The sequence below is a fragment of the Procambarus clarkii genome, chromosome 16 (assembly GCF_040958095.1).
Source record: "Procambarus clarkii isolate CNS0578487 chromosome 16, FALCON_Pclarkii_2.0, whole genome shotgun sequence".
In the NCBI taxonomy this organism is placed as follows: Eukaryota; Metazoa; Arthropoda; class Malacostraca; order Decapoda; family Cambaridae; genus Procambarus; species Procambarus clarkii.
Window position 1 is genome coordinate 35,671,666 of NC_091165.1, and position 18,684 is coordinate 35,690,349.

The following is an 18,684-nucleotide window of genomic DNA, read 5'->3' on the forward strand; positions in this document are numbered from 1 at the left end:
TTTATTGGATGAACCATAGATGTGTGGCTCCTCTTGCATGATAGTGTGATGATAGATGGAATTACTGGTGCCGGATTCACTTTGCCTCAGATCTACAAGATTTTGTTGAAGTTTTTGGTGTACTGCTGCTCTCAGATCGCTCATTGACAATCCAAGGTTACACTCAACGTCTCCTTTAATCCTTTTGTACCAAGCTCTCTCTCTATCTATACTGTTTTTCAGATCCTTAAAAAGACAGCCGCATTTTTCCTGTTGCTGACTTGGCTAGTTGGGTTCATCCTTATTCATCATTAGACTGATGATTATTCATTGGTGTTGTTGTTTTAGATTCAGCTACTGGGAACAAAAACTTCCAAGTACCACGGGCTATGGTGAGCCCGTAGTGGACTTACCTGGCACAGGAGCGGGGCTGTATGTTCGGTGAAAGATTACTGTCATATCATTCACTATGCCCAAGACATAGCGAAAGATACGACAGTAATCACACGCACCGACGATCGTAGGAGGCTTCGTATACATAAGGAGGTGTTCATTCGGTAGCTGACACCAGTAATCAACATCCAGATGAATTCTACTTCGAGCATACAACTGTTCGATGGTCCTCCACTGATCCGGAGGGAAGATGTAAGACCTAGCGGACAGGTAAAAGCAAGAGTCAGGCAACAATCACCTCACCCTACCCTTCGCCACTCCCTACGATTAAGGGGCTTAATTTTGGTGAATCGTAGAGTGGGGTGTATCCACACTAATAAATGTCTAGAAGTCTTCTTGTAAGCGCCCCCTACCCAGCACGGCACCTGTGCCAGGTAAGTCCACTACGGGCTCACCATTAGCTCTTTTGTCCAGCCTCTCAACTGTCGATCAACTGGTGTACAGATTCGTGAGCCTACTGTGCTCTATCCTATCTACATTTGAAACTGTGTATGGAGTCAGCCTCCACCACATCACTGCCTAATGCATTCCCTCCATTAACAACTCTAACACTGAAAAAGTTATTTCTAACGTCCCAGTGGCTCATTTGGGTACTCAGTTTCCACGGGTGTCCCCTTGTTTGCGTACCACCCATATTGAACAGTTTATCCTTTTCAACCCTGTCAATTCCATAGCTCATGCTACCTGCCCCGCTCCTGTGCCAGGTAAGTTACGGGCTCCCCATAGCTCGTGCTTGTTGGAACTAGTTCCGAGTAGCTGAATCTATAACAACAACAACAAACATCTTGTAAGCGTGTCTGTTACAAATTTGCTTACTGTTATGGGGGGTATAGAGTATTAAGGAGAAGGGCCAACAGCTAGAATCAGGATGCATCAAAATTAGTGGAGATCAGATAGGCCCGGCCGGCCCCCAATAAGAACATAAACAATATTAATTTAGTGGCTTCACGAAAGTATGTCAGCCTAGAAATTGATCATTGATCCCCTACACAGGAAGAATGGATATTCATTTAAAAACTAACATATTTATTAAACCCTCTTAACAACCCCAATATACATTAACAACAATAACAATAACTACTTTACCACACTATTTTACGTTAAAAGCCTTGGTCCACATAAGCAGGATACAAGGTTTTACAATTAGGACAAACTAGGGTAAAGTCTACTTGTAAAGAACTCTAAAGCCTAAAGCAGCTTGGGGTAGTGAGCCCCACGTGGTACCCTATCAAAATACAAACACTTAGGGATGCCCAAAACACTGGCTTATACTACACAATCACTATACAAGTCACATAACCCTATCTAGTAGCACGGTTACATAGGAGGATACTTGTCTTAGCTGCTGTGGAAACTTAAGGTAAGGTAAAGGGGGAAGGAGGAGGAGAATGGGTTCGAGTCACTTCTGGGGTGTGAGTTTTCAGTCGCATATGGTCCTGGGGACCATTCAGGCTTGTTGGCATTTGTGTTCCTCACGTGTGCCCCAAAGAATGAGGTGATTTGATAAAATGCTATGCCCAAGATTACCATCCGAGTGCTGGCTGGGAAGTGGTTCACATTGCTTCGGTTATCACTTCCCTATTGTCCGGTCGTGACGGTCAAGCGGATTAAGGCGTCCTGTCGATACCAGTTGCGTTGCTCCTGGGAGTATAGGTTCGAGTCACTTCTGGGGTGTGAATTTTCAGTCGCATATAGTATAGTAATTACATTCTTGTAAATTAAGCCACTAGTACGTACAGCGTTTCGGTCTGGTCCTTAATCTAAGAAAAATTGAAGTAGGTAAATACAAGCAAAATTTATAAAAATGATAATAGGTACATAGCAAGAAAAAACTAAAAGATGAGAGAAATTTGTAGGTATATTAAAGCACATAGGTAGCTCAGATTGATTGCAATGACAGCTTGAATGGTAGTTTAACTAAAATTAGTAGGCACAATACAACATATGGCTAGTGCATAAAAGAAGACAGCAATGAACACAATGATAAAATTGTTTGGATTAAGTACATAAAGATTTGGAGATTGGGTAACACTAGATACAGATCAAATTTAAAGCTCAGTGTAGGGAGGCTTCGTTCTGCAAATTTTTCAAACCTGAGAGAAAGCTTGGAGGGCTTGAAGAATTGCAGAACGAAGCCTTGAGGATTATCCTTGGGTGCCCTCGTACCACAAAGATACTTAATATGAGAAAGGAACTTAATATTCCGAGCGTTGTTGATCGTGTTACTGAAATTAACTGTCAAATTGGTATAAAAATGCTTAGGCTAACTCATCCTAACCCTTGCACAGAAACCCTCCAGAATTTCTTTATTGATGATCAGCATTGTTCCAAATGGATAACAAAAACTGGAACTCAACTCAGAATGTATCAGGTTCATGATTTGTACCAAGAGAAACAACAACGGCACTTTCCTGCACCGTGGGCGGTTACACCCTTTCCAGTTTTAATCCCTCCCTTTCCACCCAAGAAGCAAATTAGAGATCAGCTCAAGCTTCGTCTTGAGGCAAAGCTCAACGCCTTAAGCCATATTGATGCTCTGTCCACAGAGCATTCTCTCTCTCAAATTATATACACTGATGGTTCCCTACACCGCACCACGGGTGCAGCTGGAAGTGCAGTTGTCCTGACAATGGGCGATGGCCTATACTTTGAGTGGAGAGTCCGTATAAACAACTGGGCCTCTACCCTTCAGACTGAACTATTTGCCTTGATCCTTGCACTGAAATGTGTTTTCAAGTCTCCAAACTTGATACATTAATTGTAAGTGACTCCTGATCATCCTTAAATGCTCTCAACTCTTTAAATTAAGACATAACTGTAACATGCTCGTGTCCGAAGCTAGACACAAATACAACAAAATTATTATGGATGGTAACAGAGTCCATTTCATGTGGTCTCCATCTCATGTTGGCCTCCGAATGCATGATAGAGCTGATAGGTTAGCCAAAGAATCAGCCTTTAAAGGAGCCGTTGAGTATAACCTTGGATTGTCAATGAGCAATCTGAGAGCAGCAGTACACCGAGAACTTCACCAAGATCTTGTAAATCTGAGGCAAAGTGAAATTGACACCAGTAATTCCATCTATCATCATACTATCATGCAAGAGGAGCCACATATCTATGGATCATCCAATAAAATCAGCAGACTTCTAGATGTTACTACTGTTCGTCTTAGACTCGGTTACAAGTATCTCTGGGAATTTTCATTATCTGCCGATGTAGACCTGACCAAATGTAAACTGTGTCAACAAAATTATTCACACACCCTCCGTCACTATGTGATGGAGTGCGAAAAGATACGTGAATTTAGAGACAATTCTATAACCAATGTTCCAACGATGTGTAAATATTTCATTCAAAACAATCTGCTACCAGAAATTTTAGCCAAATATCCCCAGTTTGCTAACTGTAGGTAGCAACTAAGTGATTGTAACCTATCCACCGCTGCCCACTGGATGGGGGGCGGTGTGCAGGACAAACATATCAATTGTGACACTAGCTCTCCACATATGTCAGTTGCTTAATTTAGAAACTGTACTTGTGGTCGATCTCGAACCCATTGTTGATGTGACGACTTATACTGAATTTTGTAACTAGCTCATCAAGATCGTAACTTACTTAGCTAAATGAATTGTGGGGTTCAGTCCCTGAGCCCATTATGTGCTTTTGTAACCTTTTCCACTACCGCCCACAAGATGGGTATGGGGTGAATAATTAATGAACTAAACTAACTGTAGGAAACTACGAAGATGAAATTAGGTACTTTTTGTTTTTGAATGAGGCAAAAGTTTGAAAGCTTTTCAATTCACAAGGGAGTTCCTTCCTTCCCGGAATACAACTCGCCAAATCCTTTAACAATCAGATACCCATTCACTGCAGGGTAAAGAGGCTACAGTTAAGGATTGGCCCAGTCAATCCTCCCCGGCCAGAATACGAAAACAGGCCAAAGCGTTCGCAAAGCGCCCGGCGGGTGCTTTACCACTACGCCACGTAGACGGCTATGAAAACAAGATTGTCGTGAAAGGCTAATTGTTGATGGGCTCACAGACAGGATTCACTTGTGTATGTCTCCATACCGGGGTCCTCATGCGAGATTTCTTGTTTCTCCTAATCAGCACGATGAAGATTATTGTGTTGACGGACATGAGACAAGCATACAAGAAGGCTTCGTGAGAGGGTCGGTGCTTGAAGGCCCCCGTGGCAGAGCTCAGGCTCGTTAGTCCTGCAAAGAGCCACAAGCCGACAGTAATTGTGAAGAGATTGGCTGCCTGCAGTGAAGACTTCATGGCCATCGGGGCCTGCGAGTAAGCAAAGTCCATGCCAGAGACTGTGAAGAGGACATCGCCGATGGTGATGAGGACGTACTGGGGAAGGAGCCACACCATGTGGACGTTTGCAGGGGCCGTCATGGGGAAGAGGAAGACGTCGGTGGTGGTGATGACGATGTCGTACACACCGTCCTGGTACACTGCAGCCTCCCCAACTTCCACCTCTTCCACCATCACCTTGTACGCCTGGGGACTGATGCGCTGGAACTCCGTCTTTCCCTCCAGGAGCTGGAAGTTGTGGAGGATGGTGTCGTACGTGAGCGTCACGTTAAGCTCGTTGTGCGCAGGCGCCAACACCCGCACCTGTCAGGGCGAACCAACACAACTGAACAACACCAGGAAATGAGGCCCTAAATTTTACAGAATATGTATTTCTAAGGTACCATCAAATAATATTAACAATAACAATGATAATATCAGTAATGATAAATCATTTGAGCAGTGGGGATAGAAGCAACATCTTGGTGAATGACAGACTTGCGCTATGCCCCCCATAACATTCTACAAAAGATATTCATCCAGACACTACTGTGTCCTCTAAGGATTTTGTTGCTAAGGAAATTGTCTTAAGATGAAGTAACATCTTAAGACGAAGCAGCATCTTAAGATAAACCAGCATCTTAAGATGAAGTGGCATCTTAAGACGAAGCAGCATCTTAAGATAAACCAGCATCTTAAGATGCTGGACCAATCCCTGCTCGGCTCTAGTGATTTTATCATTGATAAATCACGCTGATGTGATTGCCTTGTGACTATCAATAATAATAGTAACAAAACTAATTAAAAACTACTTAATAGACCTGTAATAAATGGATCTTATTTATTTGTCAAAAGTATTCAAAAACTTGTTTAATACATTTATGAGTATGTGGAAAGTTGTAAAAATCTCAGTCTATGATAAAGTTTCAATATTTGTAAAAGTAAAAATAATTGCTAGGATATTATTGTATTATGCCTGAACTGTGTTGTGAAGCATCATTCTCGCCCAATGTTGTGTTTTATTAATGTATTTTACAGTTGACTTGGCGTCATGGTGACACTTTATGAGACACTTTCCAGTTGCAAGTTACTTGAAATGATTAGTGCTGAATCTTTAGTAAAGTCTGCTGTCATTGTTAGCAATTAGCCATTTTACACCCAAGAAACCCAAGGAGCGGAAATGATTGGGTACGGAGACTCACTTTGGTGTCGGCATCTTCGTCCTTGATGTACTCGAGTGTGGGAGGGAGAGCCAGCACGTCAGTGGAGGTGACAAGGAGTGTTGTCTCATGGGCACCCAGCACCCTCACTCTCACCTGCCTCATGTCTGGGGAGAGGCAGGAGGCTGTCACCTTGGCCTCCACCTCATCACCATGTGTGACAGTCAAGCTAGGCAGAACCACCTGGCCTCCGCTCTCCACACTCAGCTGACCGGTCTTGACGAAGGGCACCTCCACCACCATCTGGCAAGGCAGTGCGTTGTAAACGTGGATTCTCGCCTGCTCTGGAGGAATGAAAGTCTGTTCCACGCTCATGTTCACCAGTGCGTAGACCAGGAAGGCGATGATGGTGAAGCACATCCCCGCGATCATCCGGGATGTGGTCGTGGTGAGAACGCCAACGCGGGCCAACAAGGGGTAGACCACAAAATCAAAGACCGGAATGAGAGCTAAAACGAGCAGTGGGTTGGCAGTGGAAGACATATCTGGCGGGATCCTATAGCTGCCCACCTTACCGTCGAGACGTTTAGCCTGGAATATCATACCAGTGAAGGTCTGATAGAAGAGAGCCCAGAAGAGCGGGAAGGTGCAGAACAGCAGAAGGACACGCAAGGTCACCTTCACGTCCAGCAGCAACTGAGCATCAAATTTGTCCTGAGCACGGTCAAGCCAGTGCTGCACAGGCTTTCGGTCCTTATCCCAGGTCTTGCGAACCGCGAATGCAACGCAGTGAACAGTTCTTATCATCATTGTGTCTGGGGGCCCCTCCTTGTACTGCGACCTACCTATAATATTACAAATACATAACAGATAATAGAGATGATGTGAGAGAATTAAAACACAGACATCACATTAACGTTATATATCAATGAGAAAATCCACGAGGACAATAAGGTGGACGCAAACGTACGACCTTGGCGTTGCCAAGGCGCATACTCTACTACTAGACCAGCGTTGACTTGTTAAAGTTATACAACCGGATTTCTACTGCAATCGCAGGAAGTCTGGAGGCCCCTACTGAAGCCAGTTTAAATTTTACGTATAACCCACAATCACTCGGGTGGAAGGGCAGAGTGGTCCCACACCTTATGCCCCAACTTCAGATACACATAGTGTGTTTCTGTGGCTTTTATGTAAAACCGGGACTGGCTTCAGTAGGGGCCTCCAGACTTCCTGTGATTTCAGTAGAAATCCGGTTGTATGCCTTTTGACAAGTCAGTGGTGGTCTAGTGGTAGTGTATGCGGCTTGGCAAATGCCAAGGTTGTACGTTCTTGTCCTCTTCATTGCCCTAGGGAATTTTCTCATTTTCTGAGACAATTAATTCCACAGCTGACTTAATGGTGTACATTGTGTGCACTACAGTAGGGAAATCAGCTTGTGAATGCAAGAGTACACACACTACGGTTGTATACAATATGCATGCAGAACCACATATTTTTTCTAAAATCATTATGTATGGACTTGGGTCTATCATGTTGGGTCTCTGATGAGCCTACATTACCAGCAGGCCATTGCTATCACGAGGGTCGTTGTGCATTAAAACTGTAACTTGCTTAGCTAAATGAATTGTGGGGTTTAGTCCCTGAACCCATTATGTGCCTCTGTAACCCTTTCCACTATACCGTCCACAGGACGGGTATGTGGTGCATAATTAATGAACTAATCTAACTAACTGTCCAGTTATGATTAATTAGATCGAGTTAAACATCCTTGTCCTAGAAGCAATCAATAGCCAAGGAGCTGGCCATTGTATTTGGTGTGCAGTATGACTTTTCTGTCTACGCACAGTGAGAGCGAAGGTAAGGAGACCCATCTTGAATTTCCCAACGACCGCCATGTCCATGGCCTACAAGCTAGGGGGAGGGGACATGGATAAGGATAAGTCTACAGGCTAGGGACAAGCCTACGAAAAGGCAAGTGGGACAATCACGTAGGCGCAAGTCTACGTGATTGTGGGAGGCATCAGTGCCTCTTCCTCAATGGTCAAATTCATAGATCTGAACGCTAGTTCTCCATGAATGCTTGTGGGGTCCCAAAAAAGCCCGCCAAAGCATCCCTTCTGCCCCTAAAGTTTGTCTAAGCCAGACGTGTGAGGTCTTACTAGATGAGCCAACTAATGGTGCACTACCTGAGCTGTCAAGCGGAGACACTGGGGAGAGTATTGCACAATTATATATCAAGAGACAGCCTATAAATCTCATTGATGAAATAAAGGTTAACATATGTACGCTAATTATCTTCAAGAATATATATACCCGTCCTAAGTTATTAAGTAGAATGTTTCTAAACTCTGTTTTTCCTAATGAACAAACATGGGTGAGTACTGCTGTATGAGACAAAACATAAATTGATTAATTGATGAAGATTAAGCCACCCAAGAGGTGGTACGGGCATGAATAGCCGTAACAAAACATAGGAAAAGGAAGGGAATTAAAGCCATTAGCGGGACACACCTTTGGACTAATTACTTGCTTGCTCGCCTCCTACTCTTTACCAGCTTCTCTGACTGCCTCTAATATGCTACGGTGTCATCTGGGACTAATATGCTATGGTGACATCTGGGACTAATATGCTACGGTGTCATCTGGGACTAATATGCTACGGTGTCATCTGGGACTAATATGCTACGGTGTCATCTGGGACTAATATGCTACGGTGTCATCTGGGACTAATTTGCAGCATTACACACATATGTTTGTGGCTTTACAAAAACGTTTTATTAAGTCACAAAATTTGTATTAAAATAGTCCATGGTGCCATCTTGAAAATACATCAACAAATAATAAAAATTGTTTAAATATTATTATCCTAGTGGACTGACCAGCAGCGAAGATGACGGTGGAGACAACCATGAGGCCGGCCATTATAATGTAGGAGAGGAAGTAGCAGTCATCACCGAAGCACTGGACAGAGTCTCGTATTTGAGCTGTTATGAATAGCCCGACGAAGGCGCCAGCGTTGATCATCCAGTAGAAGGCGTAAAAGAACCTGCAGCAGAAATGACAAGTTAAGAGAATGCTAAGATGACAACTTACCAGTTTTCTGGTTTATGTGCAAAAAACGAATTAATAACTCCATCTAACACGTCATCGAGAAAGTATTATTGAAGGAAACTAAAATGCACATTCTTATACAAAGATTTTGCTAAATATGACTATGGAATAGGAGCCATGATCCTTCTTCCGTAGTTTTCCATCATCAAGCATTAAGTCCTTGTTAACGCTTTCCTCAGCGAGTCTGTTCGGGAACTTGGCTGCAACTTTTTAATTGCACTTCCTACCGTGTATAGCAAAGACAAATATTAGCCACACTACAAACCCATCTAACTCCTTTACAAAGCCCACCAACCTGTGAACTCCCTCTTCCCAGCCTTCCACACCCATCAATATCCCCAATTCACCCTGATGAACCTCCCCCACATTAACATACCTCTTCTGTTGCTCCCGTTGTTCTGGGACATTGAACTGGTCGGCCCCGAGGGAGGAGTACACAGCTTTCATGAGCTCTGCGCAGATGCCCAGCGCGAGCATGCCCAAGACTCCTGTGAACTTGGAGGCGTTGAAGGAGGCCATGATGGGGGTGACCGAAGAGAGGGTAAAGATGGCGGCGCCCACTACCCGCAGCACATCAGGAACACTGTGCGAGCCTGTATGAGGAGGGTGACAGAGGCTAAGAGGTGTTGAAGAGGCACGGGGAGCATGAAAGTGTGAGGTTGCTCGAGCGAGAGTGAAGTTCAGCTTGGAAGATATATACAGATAACAGGACCTTCATTAAGGCAGACCTTCTGTGTTGAGGAGCTGTGCTGTCACGACGTGGGAGATCAGGTGCTCGCCATGACCTTGGTTCTTTCGGTTTATATCCACCTCCAGCCAGCCTAAATCGACCCAACGCCGCCCCTGCTGCAGTTGCAGAATCCTGCAGCGATAGGATGCCGCTAGTGGTAAAGATTACAAAGATACATGAAGTCATAGCCGTCACATGGGCTAACCGCAGGTGCAGCTGGACTGTGTCAAAGTGATCACAGATCATCGGCTTCACCAAGAGCAATCCATCATTTCATTGCTCAGTAACTGTGAGAAATAAGAATCGGGAAGCGATTCTATGTGTTTGAGTGAAGATCGTGTGTAAATCTTCGATATTGTAAGCGTGGACTTTGATTATTTCCCCTGTCCTCACCAATGTGTTCCCGGCGTCCCTCGTGGCGCCCCCATATATTTACTTATTTATTTATATATATATATATATATATATATATATATATATATATATATATATATATATATATATATATATATATATATATATATATATATATATATATATATATATATATATATATATATATATATATACAAGAAGGTACATTGGGATTGTGAGGATACATAGCATAGTAATTACATTCTTGTAAAGCCACTATTACGCGCAGCATTTCGGAAATAGCACTTGTAAAGGGTCAGGATAAGGATTTGGGATAGGACGGGGGGAGGGAATTGTGCCCAAACACTTAGACGGTCGGGGATTGACGCCGACCTGCATGAAGCGAGACCGTCGCTCTACCGTCCAGCCCAAGTGGTTGGCCTGGAAGTTGAGAAAAGAAACAAAAAAAAGCATGGAAGAAATATAGAGAACATAGAACAGAAGGAAATCACAATGCATATAAAGAGTCCAGAAATGAGTACACAGAAACTAGTGAGAGTACCTGTAAGCCCTTTGTAAGCTACCTCATTTTTTCTTTTATTGTTCATTTTGTGTTTGTTTTGTATAGTCTTGTTTATATATTTTCCCCCTTTTATAACATAATTCTATTTTGTAATTTGCCATTCTTGCCTTGTTTTCCTGCAACCAGCCTTTTTATGCAGATAAGTATAGACCCAGAACTAAACCTCTTATCCACTATCTATGACAATCATCACTTTAATGATCTAAATAGCAGATATTTTACAGCACATGATGTAAACAATGTGTTAACACATAATCACAATATCTCTGTAATCAACTTGAACGTTAGATCCCTAGGTAAACACTTCGATGATGTTAGTGCCTTGATTGAAACTATTGACAACAAATTCTCTTTTATTATACTTACTGAAACGTGGTTGAAAGAGGATACTACTCAACTCTTTAACATGCCTAACTACTCGGCAATTCACAACTGTCGTCAAATTCAGAGAGGTGGTGGTACTGCTCTTTATTACCACCAAAAACTAACATGCTTAAAAGTAATTAGAACTAGAGACTGCTGTGGGGAGTATATCTTCGCCAGCTTCAGAGTCAAGGGTGCCGAGTCTGTCCTGTCTGTGGGTGCAGTCTATAGAATTCCTAACACTGATGTGTCCGAATTCAACTCAAACCTTAGAAATCTAATACTCGATAACAGACTGAACAAAAACCATCTAATTATCGCAGGGGACTTTAATATTGACCTCTGCGAGCCTGAACACCCTACTGCTGTTAGCTTCCTCAACTGTATGAATTCCTGCTTCCTCATACCCTTAATCACTAGACCTACTAGAATCACTGATAGTACTGCCACGACTCTAGATCACATCTGGACTAACATAACCTCTCCGCTTACTTCAGGTATAATCACCGATAGCACTACAGACCATTACCCCACATTTCTCTTAACTAACATTAGCAAACCACCTCTAGAGTCAAGGGAGTTAAGTTTTTTGGCTGCACAATGAAACTGCTATAGACAATTTTGTAACTGCTGCTGATAATGTCAACTGGGAGTCCGAGTTAGGTAACATAGGGGACATCAACCTAGCAGTGGAATCTTTTCTTCAAAAAACTCTCTGCCTTTATAACACCCACTGTCCTATGCTTACAAAACAAGTCACAACCAAAAGGCTTAACAATCCCTGGCTTACAAAGGGAATACTTAAATCCATTAATAAAAAACATGACCTTGAGAAGAAGTATAGGTTAGGAATTATCTCCAAAGAATTCTCAAAGAATTACTCGTTATTGCTATCTAAGATAATTAGACGAGCCAAAACTAAATACTACGAAGATAAATTTACCCAAATAAAGAGCAACATTAAAAAAACTTGGAGCACAATTTCACAAATATTGGGATCAAAGAAGATTTTAAATAACAAACCAACACTCCTGTCCAATAACGATGGTCAGCTTTCAGCCTCTGATTCTGCTATTGAGTTCAATAGGTTCTTCCCTTCCATTGGGTCATCCCTTGCAAATGATATTCCATCTTCCAGTACTGATGTTAAGGACTATCTTACAGGTAACTATCCACAGTCTCTGTACCTAAAGCCTATTAATTCCACTGACGTCAATCTTTTCCCTTAAAACCAAGTCTAGTGCCCTTTAGGAGATACCAACTTTAATTTACAAAAAAGCCTCCAGATCTTTAGTCCCTGCTATTGCATTGCTCTTTAACAAGTCACTTGAACTCCAAACCTTTCCAGATATTGTAAAAAAGCGAGAGTAACCCTCTGTACACAAATGTGGTGATCTCACAGATGTTAACAACTACAGACCTATATCAATCCTGCCTAACTTGTCAAAATTTTTTGAAAAACTAATCTACAAGCAGCTTTACTCTTATCTAGACAAACACAATATACTTAGCTCTTGCCAATATGGATTCAGACCCAAAAAATGCACTAACGATGCACTTATTAGTATGATTAACTTGATTCATGCAGCTCTTGATAAAAATGAGTTCCCTGTTGGGTTATTTGTGGACCTGCGTAAGGCTTTTGACACTGTCAACCACCAAAACCTTCTTCTTATAATACATCATTATGGAGTCAGAGGACACTCCCTGCAATACCTCAAATCTTACCTTACTGACAGGCTCCAGTATGTTTCTGTGAATAATTCAATTTCTCCCACCCTACCCATCAACATTGGTGTTCCTCAGGGTGTAAAAACCGCTTACCCTGCCGTAATAACCGCGGCCACTATTGTAATAACCCAATGTTCCCCAGTAGTAATCCTGTTATCTTGTTATCTCTCGTGATCGTAATATACGCTCTCTGTTGTACATCTCTGTCTCTCTTCACTCAATACCCCAGCTTAACACTGTTACAGTCCAGTATGACCCCTCACTGGACGGCCACGTATGTAAGAGGAATATTAAATGAGGAAGATACACCAAGGACAAGGGTTATTAGTTAAAAGAAACAATAACAAAACACATTTACACTGCCACCACCTTCCTGACCAACCATACCTGAATGTGTCAATCACCGATCCCCCAGGAAGGCAAGGAATCAGTAACCATGGGACTCCGGGTAATATGAATTTCAGTAATAAATTTTGGAAAATTAGTTTGTGTAATTTACGTTACTTATTTGAATCCAAGGGCAACTTTAGTATCTATTAATAGTAGGAGAACCTGGGGGCTTCCAATACAACACCTAAAAATGACAAAGTAGCAAAATATATCAAAGGGGAGTTAAGTGAATACCACTGGACAAGCTATACAATTTATTTTATGAAACATGTAAATTAAGACAATTTGAACACATCACCTATTCTATTCCCCTAGAGGCACAATGGATATTTACCGAGGACACAAAACTCAGCGTGCTACTATACCTTAAATACCCGCACTACGGCCACGATGTTGATGGCTGCCCTCAGCCCCGAGGATACGGGCTTGCGGCCCTGTTCCTAATACACTCCCAAGACACACTGATGAAATTTAGTTTTTCCAACTTATTGCTGGGAAGGATTGCTCCTCCCACCATCTAATACAGCCCCAGGGCTCCACCCATTATTTTGGCCCTGGCCAACCATTTAACACGTAGGCCTGAGGTCTGGCTCTCTAGGGCCAATAAGGACTTGGCCCTTATCTCAGGCCAATCACCTTCACTGATCTGTCGTGGAAAGCTACATGAATTCCTGAAGATTGAGTCAGCTCTCCCCAGCTAAAGAGAATGGGGACAAGGCGCGTCTATGGAGCCCAGGCACCTGCGAGCAATGTTTACAAAACTGATAATTTATGTTCAAGCCTGTCTCCTCTAAGATAGGAGTAGGGACATTTGACTCTGCCTGGTATGGGGAAGGCCGCTGCTGAGAGGGACAGAGAGGGATGAGAGGGGGTGGAGAGGGAAATAACTGAGTGGGGAAGTTGAGTGGGAGAAGCCAAGGTATCCACGATCACCCTACCCTCAGGTCAACCTCTTGACCCTGACAAATGGGCGACAGGGGGGGGGGGAAGAGGAGAGGAGACGAATGACGGCCAAGGGGAGGGGAGAAGGAAAGGAGGGGAGAAGGGGAGGGAAAAGAGGGGAGAAGGGAGAACCAATGATCTGAGCCCCAGATCATTACAACTCCCCCTCCTCGGAAATTAAGAAATTTGTGTGTAAAGCAAGTTACACACACTTTTCTTATCCAGAAATCCCACCGCTGCCACCATTGTAAAAACCGCTTACCCTGCCGTAATAACCGCGGCCACTATTGTAATAACCCAATGTTCCCCAGTAGTAATCCTGTTATCTTGTTATCTCTCGTGATCGTAATATACGCTCTCTGTTGTACATCTCTGTCTCTCTTCACTCAATACCCCAGCTTAACACTGTTACAGTCCAGTATGACCCCTTTGTAATGATCTGGGGCTCAGATCATTGGTTCTCCCTTCTCCCCTCTTTTCCCTCCCCTTCTCCCCTCCTTTCCTTCTCCCCTCCCCTTGGCCGTCATTCGTCTCCTCTCCTCTTCCCCCCCCCCTGTCGCCCATTTGTCAGGGTCAAGAGGTTGACCTGAGGGTAGGGTGATCGTGGATACCTTGGCTTCTCCCACTCAACTTCCCCACTCAGTTATTTCCCTCTCCACCCCCTCTCATCCCTCTCTGTCCCTCTCAGCAGCGGCCTTCCCCATACCAGGCAGAGTCAAATGTCCCTACTCCTATCTTAGAGGAGACAGGCTTGAACATAAATTATCAGTTTTGTAAACATTGCTCGCAGGTGCCTGGGCTCCATAGACGCGCCTTGTCCCCATTCTCTTTAGCTGGGGAGAGCTGACTCAATCTTCAGGAATTCATGTAGCTTTCCACGACAGATCAGTGAAGGTGATTGGCCTGAGATAAGGGCCAAGTCCTTATTGGCCCTAGAGAGCCAGACCTCAGGCCTACGTGTTAAATGGTTGGCCAGGGCCAAAATAATGGGTGGAGCCCTGGGGCTGTATTAGATGGTGGGAGGAGCAATCCTTCCCAGCAATAAGTTGGAAAAACTAAATTTCATCAGTGTGTCTTGGGAGTGTATTAGGAACAGGGCCGCAAGCCCGTATCCTCGGGGCTGAGGGCAGCCATCAACATCGTGGCCGTAGTGCGGGTATTTAAGGTATAGTAGCACGCTGAGTTTTGTGTCCTCGGTAAATATCCATTGTGCCTCTAGGGGAATAGAATAGGTGATGTGTTCAAATTGTCTTAATTTACATGTTTCATAAAATAAATTGTATAGCTTGTCCAGTGGTATTCACTTAACTCCCCTTTGATATATTTTGCTACTTTGTCATTTTTAGGTGTTGTATTGGAAGCCCCCAGGTTCTCCTACTATTAATAGATACTAAAGTTGCCCTTGGATTCAAATAAGTAACGTAAATTACACAAACTAATTTTCCACGATTTCACTGATTTCAGTTCTTTCACTGACTTCACTTTATACACCGTACTTCACTTGAACACAGTAAACCACTCACCTTTTAGTAATTCCCTCAAAGAATTAATACTGCACAATAAGAAAACAAAAATTCCAGACTTAAACATGTAAAACAAATTCTTAGAAAAAATAATAACACTTATATTCGAGAATTACGTAAACAAGGGGAAACACTTAACTAACGAAGGGATACTTAACCTGAAAGGGAACTTAATATACAGGGAACTTAATTTAGTACTTAAGGAAATCTCGATTTAACCTATAACCGTCCCGTCCCGGCCCGCCCTGTCGCTTCTCCAAGCCTAGGTAACCACAACCACCTAGATGCCGACAGTACCAAATAATCCTGTCCTTCGCGGTCAACGGTTAGACTAGAATGCGGAACAACCGACGGATCTAACTGTCCGACACCACCGTTATTCCGTTGCTAGAGAATCTACTACGCCATCCCTCAGTGAACTCTTGGTACCTTCATGGCTGTACCGTAAAAATCTAGCGATTGGGTCGCCTACCACGCCCTCGGGGATAATAATTAGCGTCCTAATACTTCCCCGCCCCGACAATTCGACACCTAGAATTGTTGCTGCGAAAACCACCACGCAGCACCCTTGTCCGTAGTTGCAGAGGGTCGAGAAAAATAATACCCTTTCCAACTACCCAAGGCGGCCTCCACGCTAAACTGTCTGATTAGCGCATACGCTTACTGTATATAATTAAACTTCCCAGCCCGCACGACCCTAGAATCGCCTACTCTATGCGAATCGCACCACATAGGATTACCGTCGACTCTATCTCATGGGCCCCGGCTGCACCCTCACCACATAACATAACCGAACGGACAGGCGCGTGAGGCTTCAATAATCGTCAAGAAATTATTGAAACACCGCTGCTACCATTGTAATGGCCGCTTACCCTGCCGTAATAACCGCGGCCACTATTGTAATAACCCAATGTTCCCCAGTAGTAATCCTGTTATCTTGTTATCTCTCGTGATCGTAATATACGCTCTCTGTTGTACATCTCTGTCTCTCTTCACTCAATACCCCAGCTTAACACTGTTACAGTCCAGTATGACCCCTCACTGGACGGCCACGTATGTAAGAGGAATATTAAATGAGGAAGATACACCAAGGACAAGGGTTATTAGTTAAAAGAAACAATAACAAAACACATTTACACTGCCACCACCTTCCTGACCAACCATACCTGAATGTGTCAATCACCGATCCCCCAGGAAGGCAAGGAATCAGTAACCATGGGACTCCGGGTAATATGAATTTCAGTAATAAATTTTGGAAAATTAGTTTGTGTAATTTACGTTACTTATTTGAATCCAAGGGCAACTTTAGTATCTATTAATAGTAGGAGAACCTGGGGGCTTCCAATACAACACCTAAAAATGACAAAGTAGCAAAATATATCAAAGGGGAGTTAAGTGAATACCACTGGACAAGCTATACAATTTATTTTATGAAACATGTAAATTAAGACAATTTGAACACATCACCTATTCTATTCCCCTAGAGGCACAATGGATATTTACCGAGGACACAAAACTCAGCGTGCTACTATACCTTAAATACCCGCACTACGGCCACGATGTTGATGGCTGCCCTCAGCCCCGAGGATACGGGCTTGCGGCCCTGTTCCTAATACACTCCCAAGACACACTGATGAAATTTAGTTTTTCCAACTTATTGCTGGGAAGGATTGCTCCTCCCACCATCTAATACAGCCCCAGGGCTCCACCCATTATTTTGGCCCTGGCCAACCATTTAACACGTAGGCCTGAGGTCTGGCTCTCTAGGGCCAATAAGGACTTGGCCCTTATCTCAGGCCAATCACCTTCACTGATCTGTCGTGGAAAGCTACATGAATTCCTGAAGATTGAGTCAGCTCTCCCCAGCTAAAGAGAATGGGGACAAGGCGCGTCTATGGAGCCCAGGCACCTGCGAGCAATGTTTACAAAACTGATAATTTATGTTCAAGCCTGTCTCCTCTAAGATAGGAGTAGGGACATTTGACTCTGCCTGGTATGGGGAAGGCCGCTGCTGAGAGGGACAGAGAGGGATGAGAGGGGGTGGAGAGGGAAATAACTGAGTGGGGAAGTTGAGTGGGAGAAGCCAAGGTATCCACGATCACCCTACCCTCAGGTCAACCTCTTGACCCTGACAAATGGGCGACAGGGGGGGGGGGAAGAGGAGAGGAGACGAATGACGGCCAAGGGGAGGGGAGAAGGAAAGGAGGGGAGAAGGGGAGGGAAAAGAGGAGAGAAGGGAGAACCAATGATCTGAGCCCCAGATCATTACAAGGGCAGCATACTTGGCCCTCTCCTCTTTCTCATCTACATTGATGACCTTCCAAATGCCTCCCAACACCTCAAACCAATGCTATTTGCTGACAACACAACCTTCATTTACTCCAGTCCTGACCCCCTTGCTCTAAATGCCACAGTAAATACTGAGCTAAATAAAGTCTATCTTTGGCTAACTGCCAACAAACTCACCCTTAACATTGACAAAACTTTCTATATTCTGTTTGGCAATAAATCTCTAATCAAATAAATCTCAAAATAAACAATACCCAAATTTGTAACAAATTAGATGGCAAATTCCTTGGCGTTCTCATTGACCACAAGCCGAATTTCCAGGGACACATTCTAAATATATAACAAAAAAAAATTCAAAAACTGTTGGCATTCTATCTAAGATCAGATATTATGTACCCGCCCTGCCCTGGTGACTCTCTATTACTCCCTCATCTATCCATATCTCAACTATGGTATTTGTGCTTGGGGTTCTACTACCCAAAATCATTTACGTCCTCTAATTACTCAACACAAAGCTGCTATTAGGACAATATCCAACTCTGGCCCGACATCACTCAGTACCCCTACTCAAATCTCTGAATATGTTAGATATTAAGTCACTGCACATTCTCTCATGTGTATTATACATATATAAAACGCTGAACTGTAATGCCAATCCTGACCTCAAAAGCTTCATTGAAGGTTGTAACAGAACCCATGAGCACCACACCAGAAATAAATACAGTTTTGATATTCCAAGAGTACGACTGAATCAAACTAGAAATGC

At 43.4% G+C, this 18,684-nt stretch overlaps 1 protein-coding gene across 1 annotated transcript; it reads right to left on the bottom strand.

Annotated features, from left to right (window-relative positions):
- Positions 1–3,242: 3,242 nt before the first annotated feature.
- LOC138365427 (peptide transporter family 1-like) lies at positions 3,243–9,684 on the bottom strand. Its single transcript, XM_069325740.1, has 4 exons — positions 9,390–9,684; positions 8,782–8,948; positions 5,942–6,744; positions 3,243–5,063 (listed from the first exon to the last, which is right to left on the bottom strand). The coding sequence occupies exons 1-4, from the start codon at positions 9,530–9,532 to the stop codon at positions 4,458–4,460; spliced, it is 1,719 nt and encodes a 572-aa protein (XP_069181841.1). The 5' UTR covers positions 9,533–9,684; the 3' UTR covers positions 3,243–4,457.
- Positions 9,685–18,684: the final 9,000 nt, after the last annotated feature.